This window comes from Rhinopithecus bieti, unplaced genomic scaffold (assembly GCF_001698545.2).
Source record: "Rhinopithecus bieti isolate Rb0 unplaced genomic scaffold, ASM169854v2 scaffold_6022, whole genome shotgun sequence".
NCBI lineage: Eukaryota > Metazoa > Chordata > Mammalia > Primates > Cercopithecidae > Rhinopithecus > Rhinopithecus bieti.
In genome coordinates this window covers 367,146-388,488 of record NW_016805265.1, presented here as the reverse complement: position 1 = coordinate 388,488, position 21,343 = coordinate 367,146, and the positions used below count along the sequence as shown (strand labels likewise).

The following is a 21,343-nucleotide window of genomic DNA, read 5'->3' as shown; positions in this document are numbered from 1 at the left end:
CAGCTATCTTTGTTGAAAGAGGCCCTCCAGGTGATTCTGACGAAACTGAAGAACGATTGATCTACAGCATACTTCCCACCTTTCCTGCTTTTCATGACATTTCATTTTTATCAAAAGCCCAGGTCAATTTCATTTTAGAATGTCCCACATTCTGAATTTTTCTGAACATTCCCTCATGGTTTGATACAAGTTTAACATTTTGGCAGGCATAGGTGATATTGGGCATATTTACTACATCATGTTATGAGGCACGTGATATTTAATGATCCCTTTGTCCTTACTTAGTGATACTAAGATTGAGCATTTGGCTAACGTGGTCACCACCAGATGGATCCCCTCTAAAGGCTATGTTCCTCTCTATAATTAATAAGTGACCTAAAGACTGTGTGAATATTTTCTTCCCCAATAAAGTTTCACCCAATAGTTGTAACAGCCATTGATAATACTTGCCTGAATTACTATGTTGGCATATGGTAATTTTTCTAATTTTGTCACTCCTTCTATGTTAATTAGCTGTCATTCTTTAAATAAGAGTTTTCGTTCTTCCCTCGCATTTATTTGTATTTATATTTGTTTAAATATTATGATGGACTCATACTTATTAAAAAATTCAATGTATCAAATAATTACTATCATCATTCATTCCGATATTCAAATGGTGCCAAATTTGGCCACAGAAGAGCTTCTTCAAACTTCCTTCTGTGCTCTTTCCCTGCTTTCTGGCACAGCAAGATGTTCTAGGCTCACTGTGTTCATTTCCTGCCCCACAACATGAATCAGCCATTTCTCCCAGTAGCCCTTGTTATTTTGGAAACCAGTATGTGGATGCTAGATGTCCTGCACACGTGCATGACTTGAGCACATGCGTGCACACACAGTCATATGTGTATATTTTAATCGTAATTTCTTACAGATCCCTCAATTCAAACTTACAGAGCTGTTGTCAGCTTCTTCGTATCCTTATCCTTTCTTTCTTCTGCTACCTTGCTTTCTAGGGCTGCTGTAACAAAATATGATAAACTGAGTAGCTTAAAACAACACAAAATTATCTTACTGCTCCATAGGTCAGAAGTCTGACCTCAGTCTTCATTGAGCTAAAATTCAGGTGTCAGTGGGGTTGCACTTCTTTCTGGAGGTCCAAGGGAAAATTTTTTTTCTTGCCTTTTCCAGCTTCTGGAAGCCATACATATCCCTTGGCTCCTGGCTCCTTCCTCCATTTTCAGAGCCAGTGACATTGACCTCTCTAACCACTTTTCCATCATCACATCTCCCTCTCTGATGACAGTCTTAAAAGCTTCTTTTTAAAGGAGTGATGTGATTAGATTGAGCCCACCAAGGTAGTCCAGGATAATATCCCCATCTGCAAAGCCTCTCTTTCCATGTCAGGTAACATATTCACAGGTTCCAGGGATTCGAGTGTGGACATCTGGAGTTATTCTGCCTACCTACCTCATCTTCCCTTATTCTTAGTTTTATTTCTCTTCTCTCTGAAAATCTTGACTTTTAACAACCTCAGTATATTTATACATTTTCTCTGTTCTACAATATACACAAAATAATTTGAGAAGGATAATAGCAATAACACTAGCAACGATAAGCCTGCTAAGTGAAAGCTCCAGATTTCTTTGTAGTTTTCTGTTACTCAGAATACATTCCGGCACGTAGTTGAAGTACTGTGTTACAAAATTACTTTAATTAATTTCTTTGTATAGTTGTACTACAGATTTAATATACAATTAGGTTCATTTTTTTCTGTTTATATTCAGACTTAGAGTTCATATTTTTCCATCCTTTTCAATTTATTTTATTTTTTCAGCATGTAAACTATACAACGATAAAAAGAGACATATTCAGAGAAGTCCCTGTCCCGTCCGTATCCCCTTTACCCTATTTCTACCCACCTACTACACATTGTCATTCTTACTCTCTCGTTTATCCTTCCCACATTCTTTTTGGAAAACATAAATGGACATATGTATATGGTTATTTTAACCTTGTTTTTTCTTCATTCTTACCAAAAAGTACCTGAGTTTATTCATTTTTTTTTTTTTTGCTTATTGCATTTTTACTTAACAAGATATCTTGCATATATATGTATATTTATATACAGTTATATATATATGTATGTAACTATATACACGCATATACAGTAGTATATCCTGGGAATCACTGTATGTTAGGTAGTCATGGAAATCTTGAAAGGAGTAATTATTAAATTCTTAAATACATCTTCGGTATTGTTGAACTTGTTACAGCTCTGTATAATATTTGTGACTTAGCACAACTATAAAAAGGCATGCAATGAGAGAAAATGTCTTGTGTATGCCTTCTGCCCACCTCTTCCCTCCCTGAGGCAGAGCTAATTTTTTTCCTATGTTTGCATAACATTTTGTATATTAAAGTATTATGGCAACTTTTATTACAGTTATTTTTATTTGACAAACCGTCTCCCTTTCTGGCCTGCTAGTTCCTCAAATGTACAAAGAATCTCTCTCTCCTTTTCTTTCTTTTTAGAAGTGGGAGTGAGTAGCAATGATTATGCCTGGCATATGGTGTTTCTCCATTTACTTATTTTACCTGAAATTCCATTAGAGATTTAGTCAGTCTATTTTTATAATAGTGTCTATTTTAAAAAAGGTATAACATCCTAACACGTATTAACATATCAGAGACTAGCCACTTCTTCGAAAAGGCATGAAAGGTCGGATGAGAAAAAAGGACAGTGGTGTTTGGATTCTGTCTTTGATAGAAACCCCAAGGAAGGCAAGAGGGGGTACAAGCTTTGTAGGTACTCTAGGAAGAAGAGAGAATGAATCAAGGAAAGGGAAAGAGGAGACAGAAAGAAAACGGGCTATATCATGATGTCCACGATGTGAGTTACTCACAGCACAGGAAGTCCACCTAGATGATAATAGGAGTGATGTTCATTAGGAAAGAAATAACCCCAAGGAGTTTTTTTTCTACATGCTAAGAAGCTGAGGCCCAGAGAGATGGAACAGGTTTCCCAGGGCAATAGCACTAGGAACTGGAACAGCAGACTTTTGAGTCCACCACACTCACCCTGAGTTGAGGTGATCTTTCTTGTGATCCCGAGAGGGAACCTTTGAAATCAAGCAGGCACCCCCACTTGCCTGGGGGTGGGCAGAGGGCCTGAGCAATCCCTCCTTTTAGAGCGCTTTGTAGCTGGGCCACTCATCTCAAGATTGAAATATACCATCTCCATCTTTCCTGACCTCCTTCAGTCAAGTCAGCTGTATTTGTGGAGGTGCATTGTTCAGTCTCAGAGCATTGTTTAAATTTAAAATCAATAGAGAAAAGTGAGCCAGCGAGAGGCACAGACTGATTAAGTGCTGTCTGTATGAAGAGGTTTATCCTCTGCCACATTTCCGTTGAAAGCCTGAGAAACATGAAGAGGATGGAGCAAAGTGAAAACAGATTAAAAATTATGTCAGGTACCAAAATGCAGTAAAGCAACTGCATCTTTGACAGGTAATTAAGAATTGGGTGACTTTGAGTTCTGATTTGGCATAATGATGTCAACATGTTCACACACACACATTCCTTGTATACACATAACACACACAAGATATACACACAAAGTAGACACACAACATGTACTGTGTGTATTGTATAACACAACTTACATAAAGACACACAGAAGACACAACAATACACTCACAAACACCCACATGTCCACATTCACAAAACACCCACATGCACACAAAACATGGAACACACATTAGTGTCTGCACACATGTGCACACATGTGAAGTTGAACTTGAGCAACACAATAAAGATGTAACTTTTCCATCTCCCAATTCATTCTACATTTTTATTTTGATAAAAGATAGCAATAGAGGGGGGAAATCTCTTCATCAGAAAATACAGTGAAAAAAATTCCCAAGACATTGTCATGTATTACTGGTTATTTTTGGTGGTTAAGAGAATTATTTGAAAACAAAGAAGCCTTTCACAAAGCCTCTAAAATACAAAAGATTTAATAACATTTACATCTGTGTATCAGCCATGTCTGTAATGCAAGTCATGAATAACACATAAACCAGAGCACGGAAAGAACAGAAGTGCTCACACATCATTTAAAATCCAACCCACCCCATCGTCGGTGGAATCAAATACACAGCAGGGGCAGTTCCAGTTGCTACACACACAATAGAGTCATTGGAAATGAAAACATATTAATTATATTCCTTAAGGTTAGGAGAGAAATAGCAGGATTCACTAAACCTTTCTAACTTCTCTGTTGAAAATTTGTACCAAAGAGTACATCCTGGGTTGCCTCTTTATTTTTGCTAAGAAACTGCAGAATGAGCCTGTGTATTTGTCCTGTTTTACTGTTTATTCGAGTCTGCACTTGGGGCTCAGACTTGCCTCATTGTTGTGCTGAAAATGGAAGAAAGTTGGCTTGGAAAGATGGATCTTTGTTACGACAGAGTAACTTGCAAAAAAAATTACTTGTTTTAAATGCTTGACAATACCTGCACAAGTCCCAGTGGTATATGTGGAAATTCATGCTGCGATGAAATGAGTCGTGTAGTATCCAGACCTAGAGCCCGTGGAGCAACATGTTTGACCATGAAGGAAATCATTCCTTAATCTGATTTGGATAATTGTCTGTGGCCCAAATTTGGAATTGTATGTTCCTAGGTCCATTCATTTGACTCCTGTGTATATCCAGGGATCTCCTAGGCTGGTGAGAGATTGTCAGACTCTGCTAGGAGGCAACCTCTAGTGCCCAATAGAGAAGGGTGAGGCCAGGAATGGTGGCTCACACCTGTAATCCAAGCATTTTGGGAGGCCGAGTTGGGTGGGTTACTTGAGGTCAGGAGGTCAGGTCTAGCCTGGCCAACATGCCGAAACCTCATCTCTACTAAAAATACCAAAATTAGCCAGGCATGGGGGTGCATGCCTGTGATCCTAGCTACTTGGGAGGCCGAGGCAGGAGAATCACTTGAACCCAGGAAGTGGAGGCTGCAGTGAGCCCAGATAGCCCCACTGCTCCAGCCAGGGTGACAGAGTGAGACTCCATCTTAAAAAAGAGAAGGATAAGTTCAGGGGGAATTGAACCGATGATTTTTGTGTGAATTCATATTTATTCTTTAAGTCAGTATTGTGTTTTGTTTCCAGGGATAAGAAGATGTTCACATAATGCTAATGTTAGATTAGCACATTCGTTTGCAGGCTTTTGTTTTGGCATTTATTTCTCCTTCTTCTTCTGTTCACTGTTTCCCCTTCTACCGCTAGGCCTCCTTCTGATGGTGTCAGAACATTGCTGCCAGTCCAGAGTAGTTTAAAATGAGCTCTGTAAATGTCATGGAACCCCTGCCTCTGCCTCCCCTATGTGTCTCATTTCAGTGTGAAATTCCAAGCACTTCCCAGTCCTTACTGCTGCAAAAGGTTAATAGTCGTCTTTTTTTTATGTACTGTAAATGCTCAATTCCTAAGGATAGTGTTTCAGGGCAAGTTGAGTGTAATTGCTAAATAATATAGTCGTTCTCTTTTTAAATGAGTAGCACTTGCATGGTTCCAGATGCTCCTGCATGCATTTGTGTGCATGTATACATGCATGCTTGTACATGTGTGTACGTGTGTGTGTGTGTGTGTGTGTGTGTGTGTGTAGGCAGGCATGGGTGAGGCCTCCCCTTGGAGGAAGTCACAGCCATCCCATAGGAGTTTGCACATTTACACCTTTGGGTTTTAAATGTTGTGCCGCATCCTGGGCTTTTAGGTGCTGCAGATTATGTATAATAGATGACCTGCATTTACAGAGATGTGTGCTATACAGATGTAAATGTTATTATAGCTTTTATATTTTATGTTCTTGTTGAAAGATCATTTTGTCTTTGAATAATATGGCCGTCCAATTTTTTTTTGGAGGGGAGGGGGTTATCTTTAAAAGAGAATATGAAATGGATATTGCACATCATATATTTCTTAAAAGTAATTTGGAATTTTAGGGTCTGGGATTGGGGCTGACTGATACACTGCCGTGATGAGATATAACCCCTGGAAAATAACAGCACCAGCACATGCCTGCATCTGTCTAACCTCATAATTCACTTTCACATTGGATTATGGATGTCTGCGTTCAGTGAGTCTATCTTCCCTTTAGGTATTATTTCAGCCCTTTGAGATAATAAGGAAAGTTTAATTGCGTTGTTAATTGATTTTTTGCACAACATTATTACCTTGATTGATTGCAGAGTTGATGAAAATGTTAGACACAGGCAGCGTGGAGTATCAGCCAGGCAAGGAGTGGGAGCCTTGTGGAGAATAGATAACCTTGATGTTAAGAGCTATATCCTTCAGATATGTCTTCCCTTGACATATTGATGGCCCTTGAAAAGGGAAAAGCTGATTGTATGCAGAATGCAATCATTAAACCCACTTCAGCTCGCTGTTGATTAATTTGTTTTTTCCTGAAGGATCTAGTTATAGGGAAGGCCTCACTTGTACCAACTACAGCCATTTTCCAGGTTCCAGACTATGCTTAACCCTCTAGGTGAAGGAAAGTGAGGAGGGTGGCTTGACTGAGACGGGAAGATTATCTTAGGGTGCACAGAGTGTGTGCTTAAGACTTACAAGGTGTCTCCATGCTCAGGAACACTCTATGTCCTTCACCATGCTGATTTTCCTAAAATTATTGATTCTTTAAAATGCCAATAGCAAGGAACCCTTCACTAAGACCTAGTGTAGGATGAAACTGTCATTTGGGGATTCTCAGGAAGGTGTTCACCAGTCCAGTGGTATCAGAAGAGACATGGCACTCAGGGTAAAACCCTGCATGAGATTGCCCCCATGATTGGAGAATTTAGTTGTTATTGGGGTGTGCTCATGTGTGTGTGTGTGTGTGTGTGTGTGTGTGTGTGTGTGTGTGTGTGTAGAGGGTGATAAGAAGGGATTTCTGCAGACAGTTTCTTATATTTTCAATTACTCCTCTCCCTGGCCTTATATGACACTTTCTTAGAAAAGTTTATTGAAAGCCATCATCATTTTTTTCTGAGTCCAGGGCCATCTTCATGGTAGCAAAAATCAGATTGATGGATCAGTTGGTTTACTGATTGATTGATAGGACTTCTGTACTGTTTCCCTCCCCTCAACTCACATCACTTCATTCGCTACTGCCCAACCCTGCACAGAGACTCAGTGGCCTGACTTTATGGGCAAAGAAGTTGCCCCTCTGGAAGAATGCAAGCTCTTACACATGCAGTACTCCTGGATAGCCTCATCTTCTAGGGAGAACGGATTGCTTCCCCTGCCACCCCCTCGCCAGCTTCCATGCTTATTACTCATGGAACATTCTGGCTTATTTTGCCCTCTTCTTTCCTTTGTGGCTGTACCCAATATTCATTCAAACAAAATTTCAATTGTATAGCATTGCTGGAGGCCTACCAATAGTTACATCACCTTCCTGGAGTCCTGAGCCCCCAGGGAGAGGTCATGTGGACTTCTCCCTGCACCACAGAGCACCCTGTAGATGGAATTCTCTGTGTGATGCTAAGCACAGTTTCTCCTCAGGCTGCCCCACCCCCTGCATTATGAGTCTTTCTTCTCCTCAACTCACCAATGGTGCTCAGGGAGTCTAATATCCATAGAGTCTTGGCCCTCAATTACCGTAATGGCTTATAATGAGATTTTGGCCAAGTAGCAGGTAGCAGGTTATTACTTCCTGCTCAGCGTGGGCAATGTCTACGCTGTTGATTTGTGTTGCCGAATGTAGCTTAGAGCTGGGCATCAAACTGTCGGAGCCAGATGTATTCTATTAGGTGCGAGGCTCACATTGGCCCATAGGCAGTTTTTTTCTCCCCCAATATGGAAGCATGTTAACTTACCACAGGGTGAATCCTGACAAATTCAAGCCAGCCAAATAAAAGGGGTAAAAAAAAGATCCCAAGTCATCCAAGTAGTACATTCTAGGGACAGATAACACCTGGTACCACCCACTGTCAGCAGTGTCTCTCTGACTGGGGCGTCCTATTGATAGGCAAAAAACACACCCATCTTAATATTGCTGGAAAGACTCTGGTGCCTTCATTAAGTATTAATGAGCCTGACCCTAATGAAAACCCTTATAACATGCTCTTCTACTATTTTCCTTGTCTTTATCTTGGGCAGAAAAAAAAATGTACAGAGGTTCATATAACTCTTATAACCTGCTTTCTACTATTAATTCTTCCTTAACCTACAGTTTCTTGCACTAACATACATACACATATACATGCACACACACACACACACACACACACACACAGTTTTTCCTCAAAGCAGGTTAGAGGGTGGGGAGTTGAAGATTGGGAAATTATGAACATATTTTACCATTTGGCACTGGGATGAGCTAGTGTCCAAGAATTATGCTGTGCTTTCTGCAACAACAGACTCATTTTTTGTAAAGCAAACTTCTTTCGGTTAGATTATATATCATCAGATTCCCTTTGTTTTCTTTTTAGAGAAAGCAATTTAGGGTGTGCTGGAATTAGGAAAGATGATGGTAATATCAGTACAGGAGGAGTTTGTTTGGGTTCTAATGAAGGGTAGGTGGAGGCTGGACCAATGGGCCCAAGTAAGGAAGGCCTTTTCCCCAATCCTTGCAGGGTTTGAATTATGACAAACCCAGTTGTTACAGGGTCTGCTTAATTTTTATTTGAAAGGATTTTTTTTTTTTTTTGGACCTTAAAGAATTAGGAAAACAATAAAGCAACTTGTCTTTATTTTCAATGACTCTCAAGAAATTTCAGCCTGTAGAACCGGACAGAACTGTGGATGTTCCCTGCTTTTGATGTAAGCTCTCTAATAGGAACAGATCTGAAGCCCAAAAGCAAATTTCTGCTTGAGAGAAAAGCCAAAATTCCCAATCAGACTCTGCAGGGGACCCCACTGCTCAGATTTCTTCATACAAGATTCTGTCAGTTTTGGGGAGTCTAAAGACTTTATGTGAAATTTTCCTGCAAGTTATTTTTTGGTTATAGTTCATAAATGATGGTTCAGATCTATTCTACTTATCCAAAGAAACTGTTTTCTTCTTTTTTCCTGTTAATGTAATTGCACATCACTAAAATTTGAATGTTTATGGTTTTTGTTTTAGATAAAGAGCTGAAACAACCTTTTATTATTATTTAGGTACCATTAGTTTTCAGACTGTTATTGGGGATAAAATAAAACCTCCATTTACCAAAACTCAAGACATTAGAACCCTCAGTTAACCAGATGTTTTAAATCTCTGGTTTTAGGTAGTCTTGATTTTACAAGAATAAAAACTAATGTCATGAGTTTTACTTTTTAAGAAGAAATAAGGGCCCCTCTTTAGGTTGTTCTAAAACAGTGTTTCTTAAAGATGGTCCCTCAGGATCGGCATCACCTGGGAACTCGCAAAAATGCATACTCTTGGCCCCAACTCAGATCCACGGAATCAGAAACTCCGGGGAATGGGGCTTGGCAAACTGTGTTTTAACAGGCCTTCTCAGTGATTCTGACTTGCATGGGCAAGTCGTGGAACCACTGTCCCAGGGCTAACCCACACATTTCTACCTATAACTGTCCAGGGATGTATAATAAATGCTGGGGTTCAGAATAAGTATGCTGAGATCTCTTCATCTATTCCACTATTTTAAAAAAACGTACTGCATACCTACTATGCCATAGCTTTACGATGCATGGGTGAAAAGCTGTCGTTTTCGATTTTTTGGAGCTCATATAAGCAGGAGATCCTAAGATCTTGAGAAATGTTCAATCCGCAGCCTTCTCACCCCAGCTAAACTCCTAACTGTACTATCCTCACTAAAGGCAGTCAAAGAAATACTCAGTTGTGGTCACTATGATTACCTAGTAAGACAGTGAAATTGACTTTGGTTTTAGTGTCTTATGCGTGAAAATTCAAAAAGGTTTCTAGCTAACCATGAGTTAATGAGATAACTTAATTAACAAGGACCCAACATTCCCCTAGTGGCTAGTCACGTGACTGTTATATTAGGAAAGTTAAGAAGATGTGTGAGGGCCATTTTATACTTGCCTCACTGATCACTTGAGAGGCCTCTCGGCTGAAATGGAGAATAACACCTGGACCCAGCTCTGGTTTCCCCTGCTTTGAAGGCCAGTAACTCCAGTTTGTGTTTACTCCTTCCCTGATGGAATCCACTCATGTATTTTTATCCTATAAAATTCTAATTTAAAATGCCATTCCCTAGAATGTTATACCTTTTATTGCTGTTTTTTGTTTTTTGTTTTTTTTAATAATGATATGTTTGAAATCTCTAGAAGCCCACAAATACCTCTTTCTCCTAAAGGGAGGTGATCATTCGTTGTTCCAGGCATGAAAATAGTTACTTGACCCGTGTACCAGAGACCAATGATGGCGATCAGATGAGGATCAAACAGCAGCTGGAATTATTGTCATATTTTTATTTGAGTAGCTTCTGCCTCTCTTTTTTGATGACACTGGGACCAGGTATCCTAAGAGGGAAGGCAATGGCTGGGTAGATTTGCAGGAATGGGGAGCATTAAAAGAAGATAACTTTGTGTGTATTGATCCATTTTTCATGTTTATTTATTTTTATGGTTTTTACTTTTTTGACTGTCAAATGATGGCAGCTCCATGCCATCGGATGGCATATCTTTTTGAACTTTCATGGTGACTTTTCCCCTAAGAAATGCAGGAAACCTTTGTTTATTATTTTGAATGCTTATTTACATTTGTGGAGGTGATATGCAAAAATCCCCAATCTCTGAGCCTGGAAGATTAACTAGAACAATTGATGGTAAAGAAAATCAGTCCCTGAAATTGAGGCAAGAAGAACCCCAAAATGGGGGACAAGGAGTGTCTGATAGCCCTATTCCTGAAAGCCTTCAGCGCAGATTGACCAAACATGACATATTGATCATTCAGAAACCTATAATTGGTGACCAAAAGCACACTGTAGCTTTAATGACTCTCCCTGAATAGTTGCCGCCATTTATTTTTTTTTTTAAAAAGCAAGCGGCTGCTTTCCTAAATTCATGCTGCCCTCTAGTGGTGATGCTCCCGACTTCAGCTGGAAGGTGGAAAGGATGAAGGTAGAGATAATGGCGGGAATCGAGGAGGTGGTGACGGGGTGGCTTTTTCCTTTCTTCCTTTTTTCTTTCCTGTCTGAAAGATGTCTGAGTTCCTCACTCAAACATTGAGAAAGAAACGTGAGGCCAGAGTACTTGACCACTGTCGATTTTGACTGACAGCCTGGTTGATGTGACACCCATCACGGAGCCGCACTGAAGGGCACTTCACAAATCTGAACGGTTTCGCATCCCATCTCGGCGTGCACTTTGGAATCCAGCCCATCTCAAATCCATTAAGCCCTACTTAGAATACAGACATAGGAGAGAGGGGAAACACACTCACACCAAACTAGTCTTGCAGTTCAAGTTTCTCTCTAAGAAAAAGCAAGTAGGAATGAGCTTATTAAGTAAGGATGTGGGTGATCTTTGATGTTCTCTGGAGACCCCTGGTTCCTGTGAACAGGACTGAACAAATAAATAATGAATTTGAAAAATAAGCGGAAAAGCAAAATTTATATTCCTGTCGCCAAGGCTGTGTCTTATAATTCAGGGATATTTCTGGGCTAGATAGAGTTGTATGGGTGCCTGGTCTGGTTCTGTCACCTTCCAAAAGCCAGTTGGAACCTTATTTTCTACTCTGTAAAATGAAGGAATACCTGAAATGAGGTTCTTTAAATTCTTTCTCAGCTTGAGAATCCTCCAATACCAGTTAAAGAAATATTTATAAAGAAAAAGTTTACCATTCTGTATCGCAAGCTTAGCTAAGGCGTACAGCAATCACAGAGAATCCTTATAGGACAGTGTAAACAATTTCATTGTTTTAGGGCTTCATCTTTTGCTTGGAGCCAAAAAAAAAAAAAAAAAAAAAAAAAAAAAAAAGGAACCTGATGCTAAAAAAACAAAATTTGGACTGCTGAGAAGATTTAGCAGTTCATTTGGGGTTGGGGAGGAGACGGGTTGTTGGAGAAAGGAAATATTTACCATGGAGTTTGACCTCTCATATTTATGATATATTTCTGTTTGATTGACATACAATGTGTATAGAGGTAGGAGCCAAAAAAGGGAGCTCCCAATAAAGGGGCTAGTGAGCCCGCCCTCCAATCTGAGAATCTTCCCTCAGTTTGTACTCACTCGTTACTACCCCCAGTCCAAAAAAATAGGAAATTAAAAGGCATTGACATCTAAGCAAAAGTACATTGTCTGTTTCCTTTCCAGGATTCACATAATGGAAATATTCGCTGCCAGATAATTTTTAATCTGTTAGTCTAATATTTCTTTCATGTGGAGAGGACTGAATGGCCCACCCAGTCTGGATAGAGCCACGGCGCCTGTAACCTGAGTGTGGGGTCCAGGACCCAAGATGGGACAGTAGAGAATGTCACCAAGGATCTGCTCAAAGATGCAGTTATTTCTCAGACTTGGGCCAGCTTTTCCATTTTTCACTGACAGATTATATGACAGACTATATGAAGAACTTGTCCTGCATTTTTTTCTCCTCTCTTTCCTTCCCCACCTTCCCTTCTTATTCTAAGATGACAAGCCTTGTTTCAGCTGCCCTGGGAGCCCAGGGTGTGTTTTCTAGAGGCTCTGGTTTGTCACACGACAATAAGCCTGCCCACTCTGTGACTGCCTGTGTAGCCTCCCTGGTCTGGGAGGCTAGCCCCACAGCCTCACCTGCTGAACCCCTTCATGACAAATTTTGCAAATATCCCTTCCCTGCTGACCGACTTCCTTCTCCTGTTTTTCCTTCGCTACAAACACGTGAGTGAGACTTGACAAGGCCCAGCATTTGTCTGAGCAGGCTGTGTAATCTGTCCTTTCCCAGTGGAAAGCCATGCTGGATGGGTCTGAGCATTGGAGTCAAATACCCTCTTGTCAGAAGGATAGGTTGCCTGGCCTTTTTGTTAGCTTTCTTTCCAGGTAGGGTGCATCCTAACCTTTGAATTGTTGCTCCACACTCTAATATTTTGTCTGGCATTTGGTAGAAGACAACATATCAGAACCCCACAGTTTGGACCCTATCATGCACTCGGTATTCACCTTTCTTCTTCATACTCTTTGTGCTAAGAAATGAATAAAAACTAATGTTTACTCTACTTTATGGTAACAGTGCTGGCAGAAATAATCAACCTGGGAAAAAAATGACAGCAACTAATCCTGCACATAATATAATTTATGATGAATGAAAAATGGACCAAAGATTTATATCTTCTTGATATATTGAAAGCCACACAAATACATGGGGAGGAATTAGCCTTGATAGAAATAATGAAAACAAAATAAAATTAAAATGAGCTAAAACTACACACAATAAAATTTGTTGACTAAAGTTTAACAGCAGACTCAAGTCTTCTTGTCACAATTTAGATCTGCAATATTTTACTCAAGGAAATGGGGCTTTGTAAAAATAAATGACTCTAAAAGAGATTTAGAAGATGTAATCAGCACAATTTAATATTTGGCCAAAGCTGATTGAGGAATTTAACCTTACTGTAAAAATTACATGATAAAGGATTGATCCCATTGAAGATAAATTCAATAAAATAGAAATGAAAATGTTAAAATAGAAATGATTTTGTACTTAAAATTGATCAAGGAATTAAATTGGCTAAATGGAGTTTGCTGTGAATAATTAATGCTTTCTCAAAGGAAAATTATCAGGCTAGTTTACATGTTTGTATTTATAAACCTGAAGTCAAAGCATCCCTGGAGTCAAAGTTGGAGAATTCAAATGTCTACCAATACAAGACATCAGGGTCAGTGTAGTAGGGTAGGAATACCCCTTGTGGGGTTGTTTTTGTACAATGAAGGTGAAGCAGGAAGCATGGTTTGAAGTGGTCACTGCAGTATTTAGCAAAGGACAGTGTGCAGTACCCGCCCCCCCCAACCTATGGTGCAAGAGCCCTAACAGAGGTTTAGGGGTTGGCATGCACTGTTGTAATGCAGTACCCCATTCCCACCCAAGATGCAGATGATAAACCGAGACACTTGCCTGAAGTTCATGCTCAGCTAGGTTGGGAAGCAAGTCTCACACTTTTTTTTGCTTTCTCTACCCTCCCCTGGGTAAGGTGGAGAGCCTTTCTTCATTTCATCTCCAACCTGAGGCATCTCAGATGTGCTGCAGATGAAGGGAAAATATACTGGGTGGAGAGAAAGGTCTTTGTCCTCATTCCTCAAAAACTGCTCCCACACAATCCCTTCCCCTAATACCTTTTAAAGTCTCTCTTCTTTATTTTGTCTTAGTATTTAAGTAGCTTACACTGAAGTAGGATGTTGTGCTAGGAGCCTGTCATTTCGCAGGCTCCGCTAAATCCTGTGTGATAGCCACAGCAGAGCTGATAGCACATCACATGGGCTGACCTCAGGGTATTGCTCCAGCTACTTCTCAAGATCATAAAACATGGGTGTTTATTCCTTTCCAGTTCCCCGCGTATTCATGGCCGCACTTAACAAAGACTGAGGAATGTGCTTTCTGGGGAATGTCCCTTCCCAGTGTGTGATGTTTACAGCTCTTTAGGCCAGATGATAATGTTCACTGTACTTCTCTCTTTTCAACTAGATGTTGTGATTGCTTTGTTTTGTGGGAGAAAGTGTTTGGGGTAAAACAACACCAGGATTTAGGAACTGAGGCCGTTGCCTCCTGTTACTCTTTCTTGTTCAATGAGGCAAATATTTAATCTGTATATATTTTCAGAGTGTTTCAAATGTCTGAAGTCACGCCAGAGGTTAAAAAGATAAGTGTCCAGCAATTGATATTCCTTACTTTGTAGATTCTGTATAAATTTTATGTACATGATTATTTTAACGGTATTCATTTATTCAACAAATATTTATTGAACATCTCCTCTGTGCCAAGTGTAGATGCTCTCCAACTTACAAAGGTTCAACCTATAATTGTTTAATTTTACAAAGTCGTACACATTTGATAGAAGCTGTAACCCCATTGTAAGTCGAAGGGCTTACAACTTCAGATAGTTTCAAGTAATGATGAATTTTTGATTTACAATAATTTCAACTTACAATAGGTTTATTGGGACGTAGCTCCATGGTAAATAAGATGCTTCTGTATGGTTTTAGGTACCGGGTGTTAGAAATTGGGGAGGAGGGAGAATATTGTAGGGGATGACACATTTATGGACATGTATAGAGTCCCATGGAAACACTGTTCTAGAGCCTTCTTCAGTGTACCAGGATGCTCCTGATCACCTTTTCCTCTCTGTCACTGGGCCCATCCACCTCTTCACATCATTGTTATCACCTTTTGCAGGGGTCATGAGGTATCTAGTTCCTTCCTTTCTCATATAGATTACAGAACAGGAGTTCTATGGGGGAACCGTTCATCCCCTGTCTCCATCCTAGTGCTAATTATAACCTCCTCGTATCACAATGGGATTGAGATATGTTTGTGATTCCATAGCTACATTTATAAACTCATGTGAAATAGCATTTAAAATAACGATCCCTAAAGTGATGACTACCAAAACTAACAACAGTGATAATTATTCTGTTTTACAAATACAAATGTATTGGTTCAACCTACACTCTAGTATCAAGTACATTTTTGTAATTTACATGCAGATTCTTTTTTTTTCACCACTAAAATATTAATAACAGACCACTTGCTTTGATGGCTAGGCTTTAGTTCTGTTGAATACGGAGTTATGAGTCTTGGGCTTATGCCAAAGCCAGTGGGACACAGCCTAGTTAGTGGTCAGCACTTCTAGCTGTGAGTATGAAATACAGGTTGCAGGAAAGTTAATGAAAACCCTTTCCTCAGGGATTTTGGGGTCCTCCAGAGGCCCCCTTCTATCCAGGTTATGCTGTGGGGATACAGGCTGGATGAGTTTCAAGGGCTGACTTAGTCTAAATCAATTTTTTTATTGACTAACCTGTTGAATTTGTCTCCTGCATCAGGCGGTGTTGGACCTGGTGTTCTCATCTTCATGAGGAAAACATTGGAAAATGCCAAATCACCTATTTCAGAGCTAAAATGAACCTCTGAGATTATCTGGCCCCTTGCCCTTGTTTTACAAATGGGGAAACCAGCCCAGTGAGAGAAAGGGACATGTACATGGTCACGTGACTGTTAGGGCAGGGCTGGATCTAAATGCAGGTCTTTCCCCACTTCGCCTTACTAAATAGACTATTGAACTGCAGCTGGTATTGTGAGGCCGTCCAGGAATCAGGGAGTCCAGGATGCTGGATGAAATGAAAGGATGTGCAAGAATTCCCTTCCCTGGACTGGACTCTCAGGGCCTCCCCCAGCAAAATCTCTGGTACTGACCCTGCAGTCCCAGCCTTACATCCAAGAAAGGAGGCTGATTCCCACCCACTCAGGCAGCCCCAAGGTTATAACTTAATCTGCATAATTAGGACATCCATTCCAGAGGGGGAAAACATGGAAAAGATAAAGGGCCTCTTTAAAACAGATTCTTCCTGATAAATTTTTTTCATAATTATAGCTTTAACAGCTTATGATGATGGGAAAGCTGGCTACTTAAGAAAAATTAGAAGTCTCATTTGGCAAGAAAAGAATCCCCCGGGGGACAGAGCCCTGTCATTTTTCAGGGTCTCTCGAAAAGAAACCCCACACAGACAGCTGCACGTCAGCCTGACACAGGGCAAGCCTGTTTTACTTAATATGGCCAAAGCCAGATCTTTTAATTAAAAACACTGCATACGCCATTCAATGCGTTGTTCCCCCTCCAGTCCCAAGACGTTGTAGTTTGAGGAGACACAAACAAATGAATACGTTGCAGATGTTCAGAGAAACCATTGCCTACTTGAGTCACAAACCAGCGGGTTCCCAAATTCCAGCCTTGGAGTGCCTCCCCATCAAAATGTTCTTTGCAAGCAAACTGTTCCCTCTGTAATTTTCACAGTTTATGGCAGTTGCCATGGTGGGAGAAGAAGGGCCATGGGGTGGACGAGGGAGAGAGAAACACAATGCCCCCTCACTTAATTTACCAGCAGAGCCTCATATTTTACAAATAAGCTTCTTGATAAATAAAGGCCTGTGGCCACACATGGGACTGTGCTGTTCTGTGCGTGTTTGCTTTTCCTGGCTAATTTTATTTATTTATTTTTGAACACAAAAGTCACATATTGGGGGTAATCACATCCCGACTCTGACCTCCGGGAGGAGACGCACAGAGGCAATGCTCGCTTAATTTCAGCCACTGGAGATAGTTTGGGTTTGACAATTTCAGCCGATTCTTACCATCACTAGCCAGAGCACCTTTCTCCCCAGGCGAGTTCCGGCAGCTGGATCTCATTTTCAACTGCCAGGCCATCCCCACGCCTTCCTGGAGCAGCCCACAAATTGAGTGCCGTCCTTTCCGGGAGTTTATTCAAGGTGACAGCTCCTCACACAATGGCCTTCTGATCACCTCAAGTAGCCGAGATATCAGTGGGGTCGGGCGTGCTCCTCCTGCAAATTCCAAATTTAGATTGACTGAGGTTATCCTTAGGCCCCTTGTCCCCACCGCTCCAGCAGAACAGAACTGCCAGGACCTTCGCAGCCGCAGTGAGTTTTGTAATGATGTCTGAGGAGAGATGTTCTGCAGGGGCAGGCAGAGAAGACCCCGAGTGATGGGGAGTGATGTCAGCTTTCGTTAGAGCGGCAGACAGTGTTAGAATATCCTTGGCATAATATGGCGCTGGTATCTGTCAGCATCTCTGTTTTCTGTCACCGCACACAATCCTCGGCCTGTCTACAACCCTGATGGTGTCTTTTCAGATCAGGCTGTTTCCAGCACAGAGACTAGCTCTGCTCTTCACCACACAGCCCCTTTGTTTGAAGTCTGCCCTTTTGTCATTAATGCACTTGATGTCTATTTAACTCTGACAGTGAATGTGGTATCTGTTTTCCTGTCAAGAGATCATTGACAATATTAATACCTCATGTCTTTGCCTCATTTTCCAAGCGCTGACACCTAGCCGCAGTCTCCTGCATTCATCAAACAGCCTTCTCTCACCAGGATGTCTATAAACATTCTTACTTCCAGGCCCAAAGGAAAAAGGGTAGGCCTTAAAAAGGGCTTTTATCAATGCCAGCCAGAAAGAAGGCTCGGGAGTGTGGCACAGAACACATCACAGCCCACGTTCCAGGAGCATCCAGCCTGTTTCTAGGGCGGCACTTGCCGTCCAAGTTGCATCTAGGTGAGCTCTGGAGTTGAAGTTTACCCTGGAGAAAGGGAAGAAAAAAAGCAGTTGAATCCTTGAATGTACTGGAGAGTTTACTGGAGATAGGGCACTCATGGTGGGTGGTGGGTGTGTGTGTGTGTGTGTGTGTGTGTGTGTGGCGTCTGTGTGTGTCTGCCTTTCATCCTTTTGCTTAAGAGAAAGATTGTGTTCTTTATGACATCCAACAGACCTATCCGTTCCTTTTTATTAAAATTCATGTTATCCTAGTGCTGTAGAAAGAAATTAGCATCCTTTGGCCCCATCCTTCCACATTCTTCAGGTTTATTTGAGTCAACTATGTTTAAGGAAGCCCACTGTGTATACCTGGCAGAACCGAGGCACTCCCACCCAGGCCTGTAGTGGATGCTATTCCTGGAGCAGAGCCTGACCAGAAAACCCCACTGACCCGCAGGATCCTGGCATGGGTGACAATATTAATACGATGCTGGTGGCTACATAATTCAGCACAATAAAGGAAACAGCTCAATGCCAACAACTAAAAGAATAATTTAGGTCCCGAGAAGGGTCTCAGTGAGGTTCCATCCAAGCTCAGTTTCCAGGCACCAGACCAATACTGAAAACCAGAAATTGGGGATTGGGGGCCAAGGAGAAAGCATGAGCAAGGAGGAAGAATGATCCACAGTAAACTTGCTCATGGGAACATGGCAGGAAATAAAACTAATGAGAGTGAGCCCAAGGTCAGCTTTGAGGCCATGGAACAATGTCACCCTCTCTCCATTGCCAACGCTGAGAGACTCTTTGACCCCAGCAGTTTCTAGCTTTCTTCCAAGCCATCCAAACCAGGGAGCATCTGCTTTGTCCTTAAAAGTTTCTAAAAGTCATTTTGATCCTTATGTAAGAATAAGGTTTGAAGTTTTGTGGTGGAGAAACATCTCTTTTACAGTTGCAAAAATATTTACTACTTAGAACTTCTGATGTGAAGAACCTGGTTAATTTCAAGTGCTAATTTATCACAAATTTAAAAAAAAATGGGCTTGTTGGTTTCACACTGTTACACTGATGGAAATAAAAATAATCATGTCCCTATGTTGCTATTTTCACAGGCAGATTTGTGGCTCTTGAATGAATGTCTTATGGACATTTCCTTTCTTTGTTTTTTTCAAGTTGTGTACAGTTAGTTCAGAGACTCAAGTCCAATTACTTCTAAGACAACTCTGTCTAACTGAATTTAAAATAGATTTTCTAAAATAGAAGAAAATAAAACGCAGATGGTGAAAATAAAACAGATTTTTCCTTGATAATCCTACAGAGCTTTCATAATAACTATGGAGGTGATTTCTTATGGGTATTTAGAATAAATAATGAGTTGTCTAAAAAAGTTCAACCCTACTGTAGGGGCATTTTTCATTGTTAAGTCTCCTACAATCTCCTTGAATGAGAGGCGAGCCTTATGTGGAGCCACAGAGTTACTTAAAGTAAAACTGAAAATGGAAATCAAATGCTTTCTGACCGGAGAAAGAGAGTTCAGGATGCCTGTAAGAAGCCATTTAATGTTGGAGGCTCTTGTTCCTGTCCATGGGGAGTTTTTTGGTTTGTTTGTTTGTTTGTTTGTTTTTGTTTTGAGGGCATCTCGCTCTGTCACCCAGGCTGGAGTGCAGTCGTGCAATCTTGGCTCACTGCAAGCTCCGCCTCCCAGATTCACACCGTTCTCCTGCCTCAGCCTCCCAAGTAGCTGGGACTACAGGCACCCGCCACCACACCTGGCTAATTTTTTTTTTTTTTTGTATTTTTAGTAGAGAAGGGGTTTCATCGTGTTAACCATGGGGTCTCGATCTCCTGACCTTGTGATCCACCCACCTCGGCCTCCCAAAGTGCGGGGATTACAGGCGTGAGCCACCGCGCCCGGCCGTCCATGTGGTATTTTGTCAACACCGCCTCTCTTCCTTAATCACCCCATATGTGCTCAATGCCTGGTGCCTGCCAGGATTTGGAATATTCTCTCTAGAAGTTAACAATATTGCTTCATGATAAAGGGTATCAAAATAGTCACATTCTGGGAAGATTGTTCTATGTCTTTTGCTTGGGCTGGGTTCATCTTTAAACTCTTAATTTTCCATTCTTAGAAACTCTACTAAGGGAAACTGGAGTGAGGAGAAGCTATATTCTGGGGAGTAATTGGCCAAATTAGAGAAGTACCTAACATGTGGAAGAGAAGTCATGCAGAAAGCGATATTCCTAGGAACCTGTATTTGTACTGACATTTTATTTCAATGTCAACTCTGAGGTCAACAGAACCTCCTTGTCTGTGACGACAAAAAGATAGAGTTCTTCCTTTCTGGGGCTTCATCCACTTTCTGCTGCCCGTTGGATCTGTGATTGTCTTGCATGTCTGTTTTTCAGCACCTGTGGTTTCCCTGCTATGCTAATTGTGCCACCTGTAATGATGTGTGTCTTTTTATTCGCAGGTGTCCTGGGGAAGTGTCGCTACATTTACTACGGGAAAAACTCGGAGGGCAACAGGTTTATCCGAGATGACCAGCTCTGAAACCAAGTTCTGTATACCTTCACCCATTTCATGAAAATAAAATCAAAAGGGAAATCAAAAATAAAGACAACGCTAAAGAAAAAACAATAGCCCACGTTGCCTCTCTTTGGGAAAAGCTATGACTTCAGCTTTTGGTACCTTCTGCTGACTTTGCCAGGCCTGTCAAGATGATCCTTCTGCCTTAGACTGAGTGGTCACATAGAGATTGACATGATTGCCCTTAAGCAGGTCTCATCCACCAGGGTGACAGACAGCAGTGGCGAAGCAACAGAGCTGACAGCATGAGCACCATGATAGATTGCCTGGTCCTGCCACTGCTCACAGGGGAGCAGAGGTTGCACCTGGGGCCTCCCTGGGCATGCTCAGTGGCTGCAGTCAAGTGAGAAAGACTGTCTTCAGCTCACCTATTGAGTTGAAATCCCTCTGATATCATCATGCTGCGGGCTTATTTTAGTGAAAAGTCACCGTTTAGGGGAAGGCCACTCTCCCTCACTCCCTTTAAATCTTCACCTCCTGTATTCTGCATATACATAGCTCCCGTCTCTTCCCCTCCACATTCCTTTAGCATCATTTTTATGACAGGTGATGCATTTCGGTTTGCAGTTTTTC

At 41.2% G+C, this 21,343-nt stretch overlaps 1 protein-coding gene across 3 annotated transcripts in view; it reads left to right on the top strand.

The window, feature by feature from the left end:
• The window catches only part of LRMDA (leucine rich melanocyte differentiation associated), a 1,135,663-nt gene extending 1,114,842 nt beyond the window's left edge, over positions 1 to 20,821 (top strand). For all 3 annotated transcript variants that reach the window (XM_017871897.1, XM_017871895.1, XM_017871896.1), the window contains one exon: positions 20,655 to 20,821. In XM_017871897.1, coding sequence (XP_017727386.1) covers positions 20,655 to 20,768 — 114 coding nt within the window. In that variant the 3' untranslated portion in view covers positions 20,769 to 20,821. The remainder of the gene's footprint in view (positions 1 to 20,654) is intronic.
• The last annotated feature ends 522 nt before the right edge of the window (positions 20,822 to 21,343 follow it).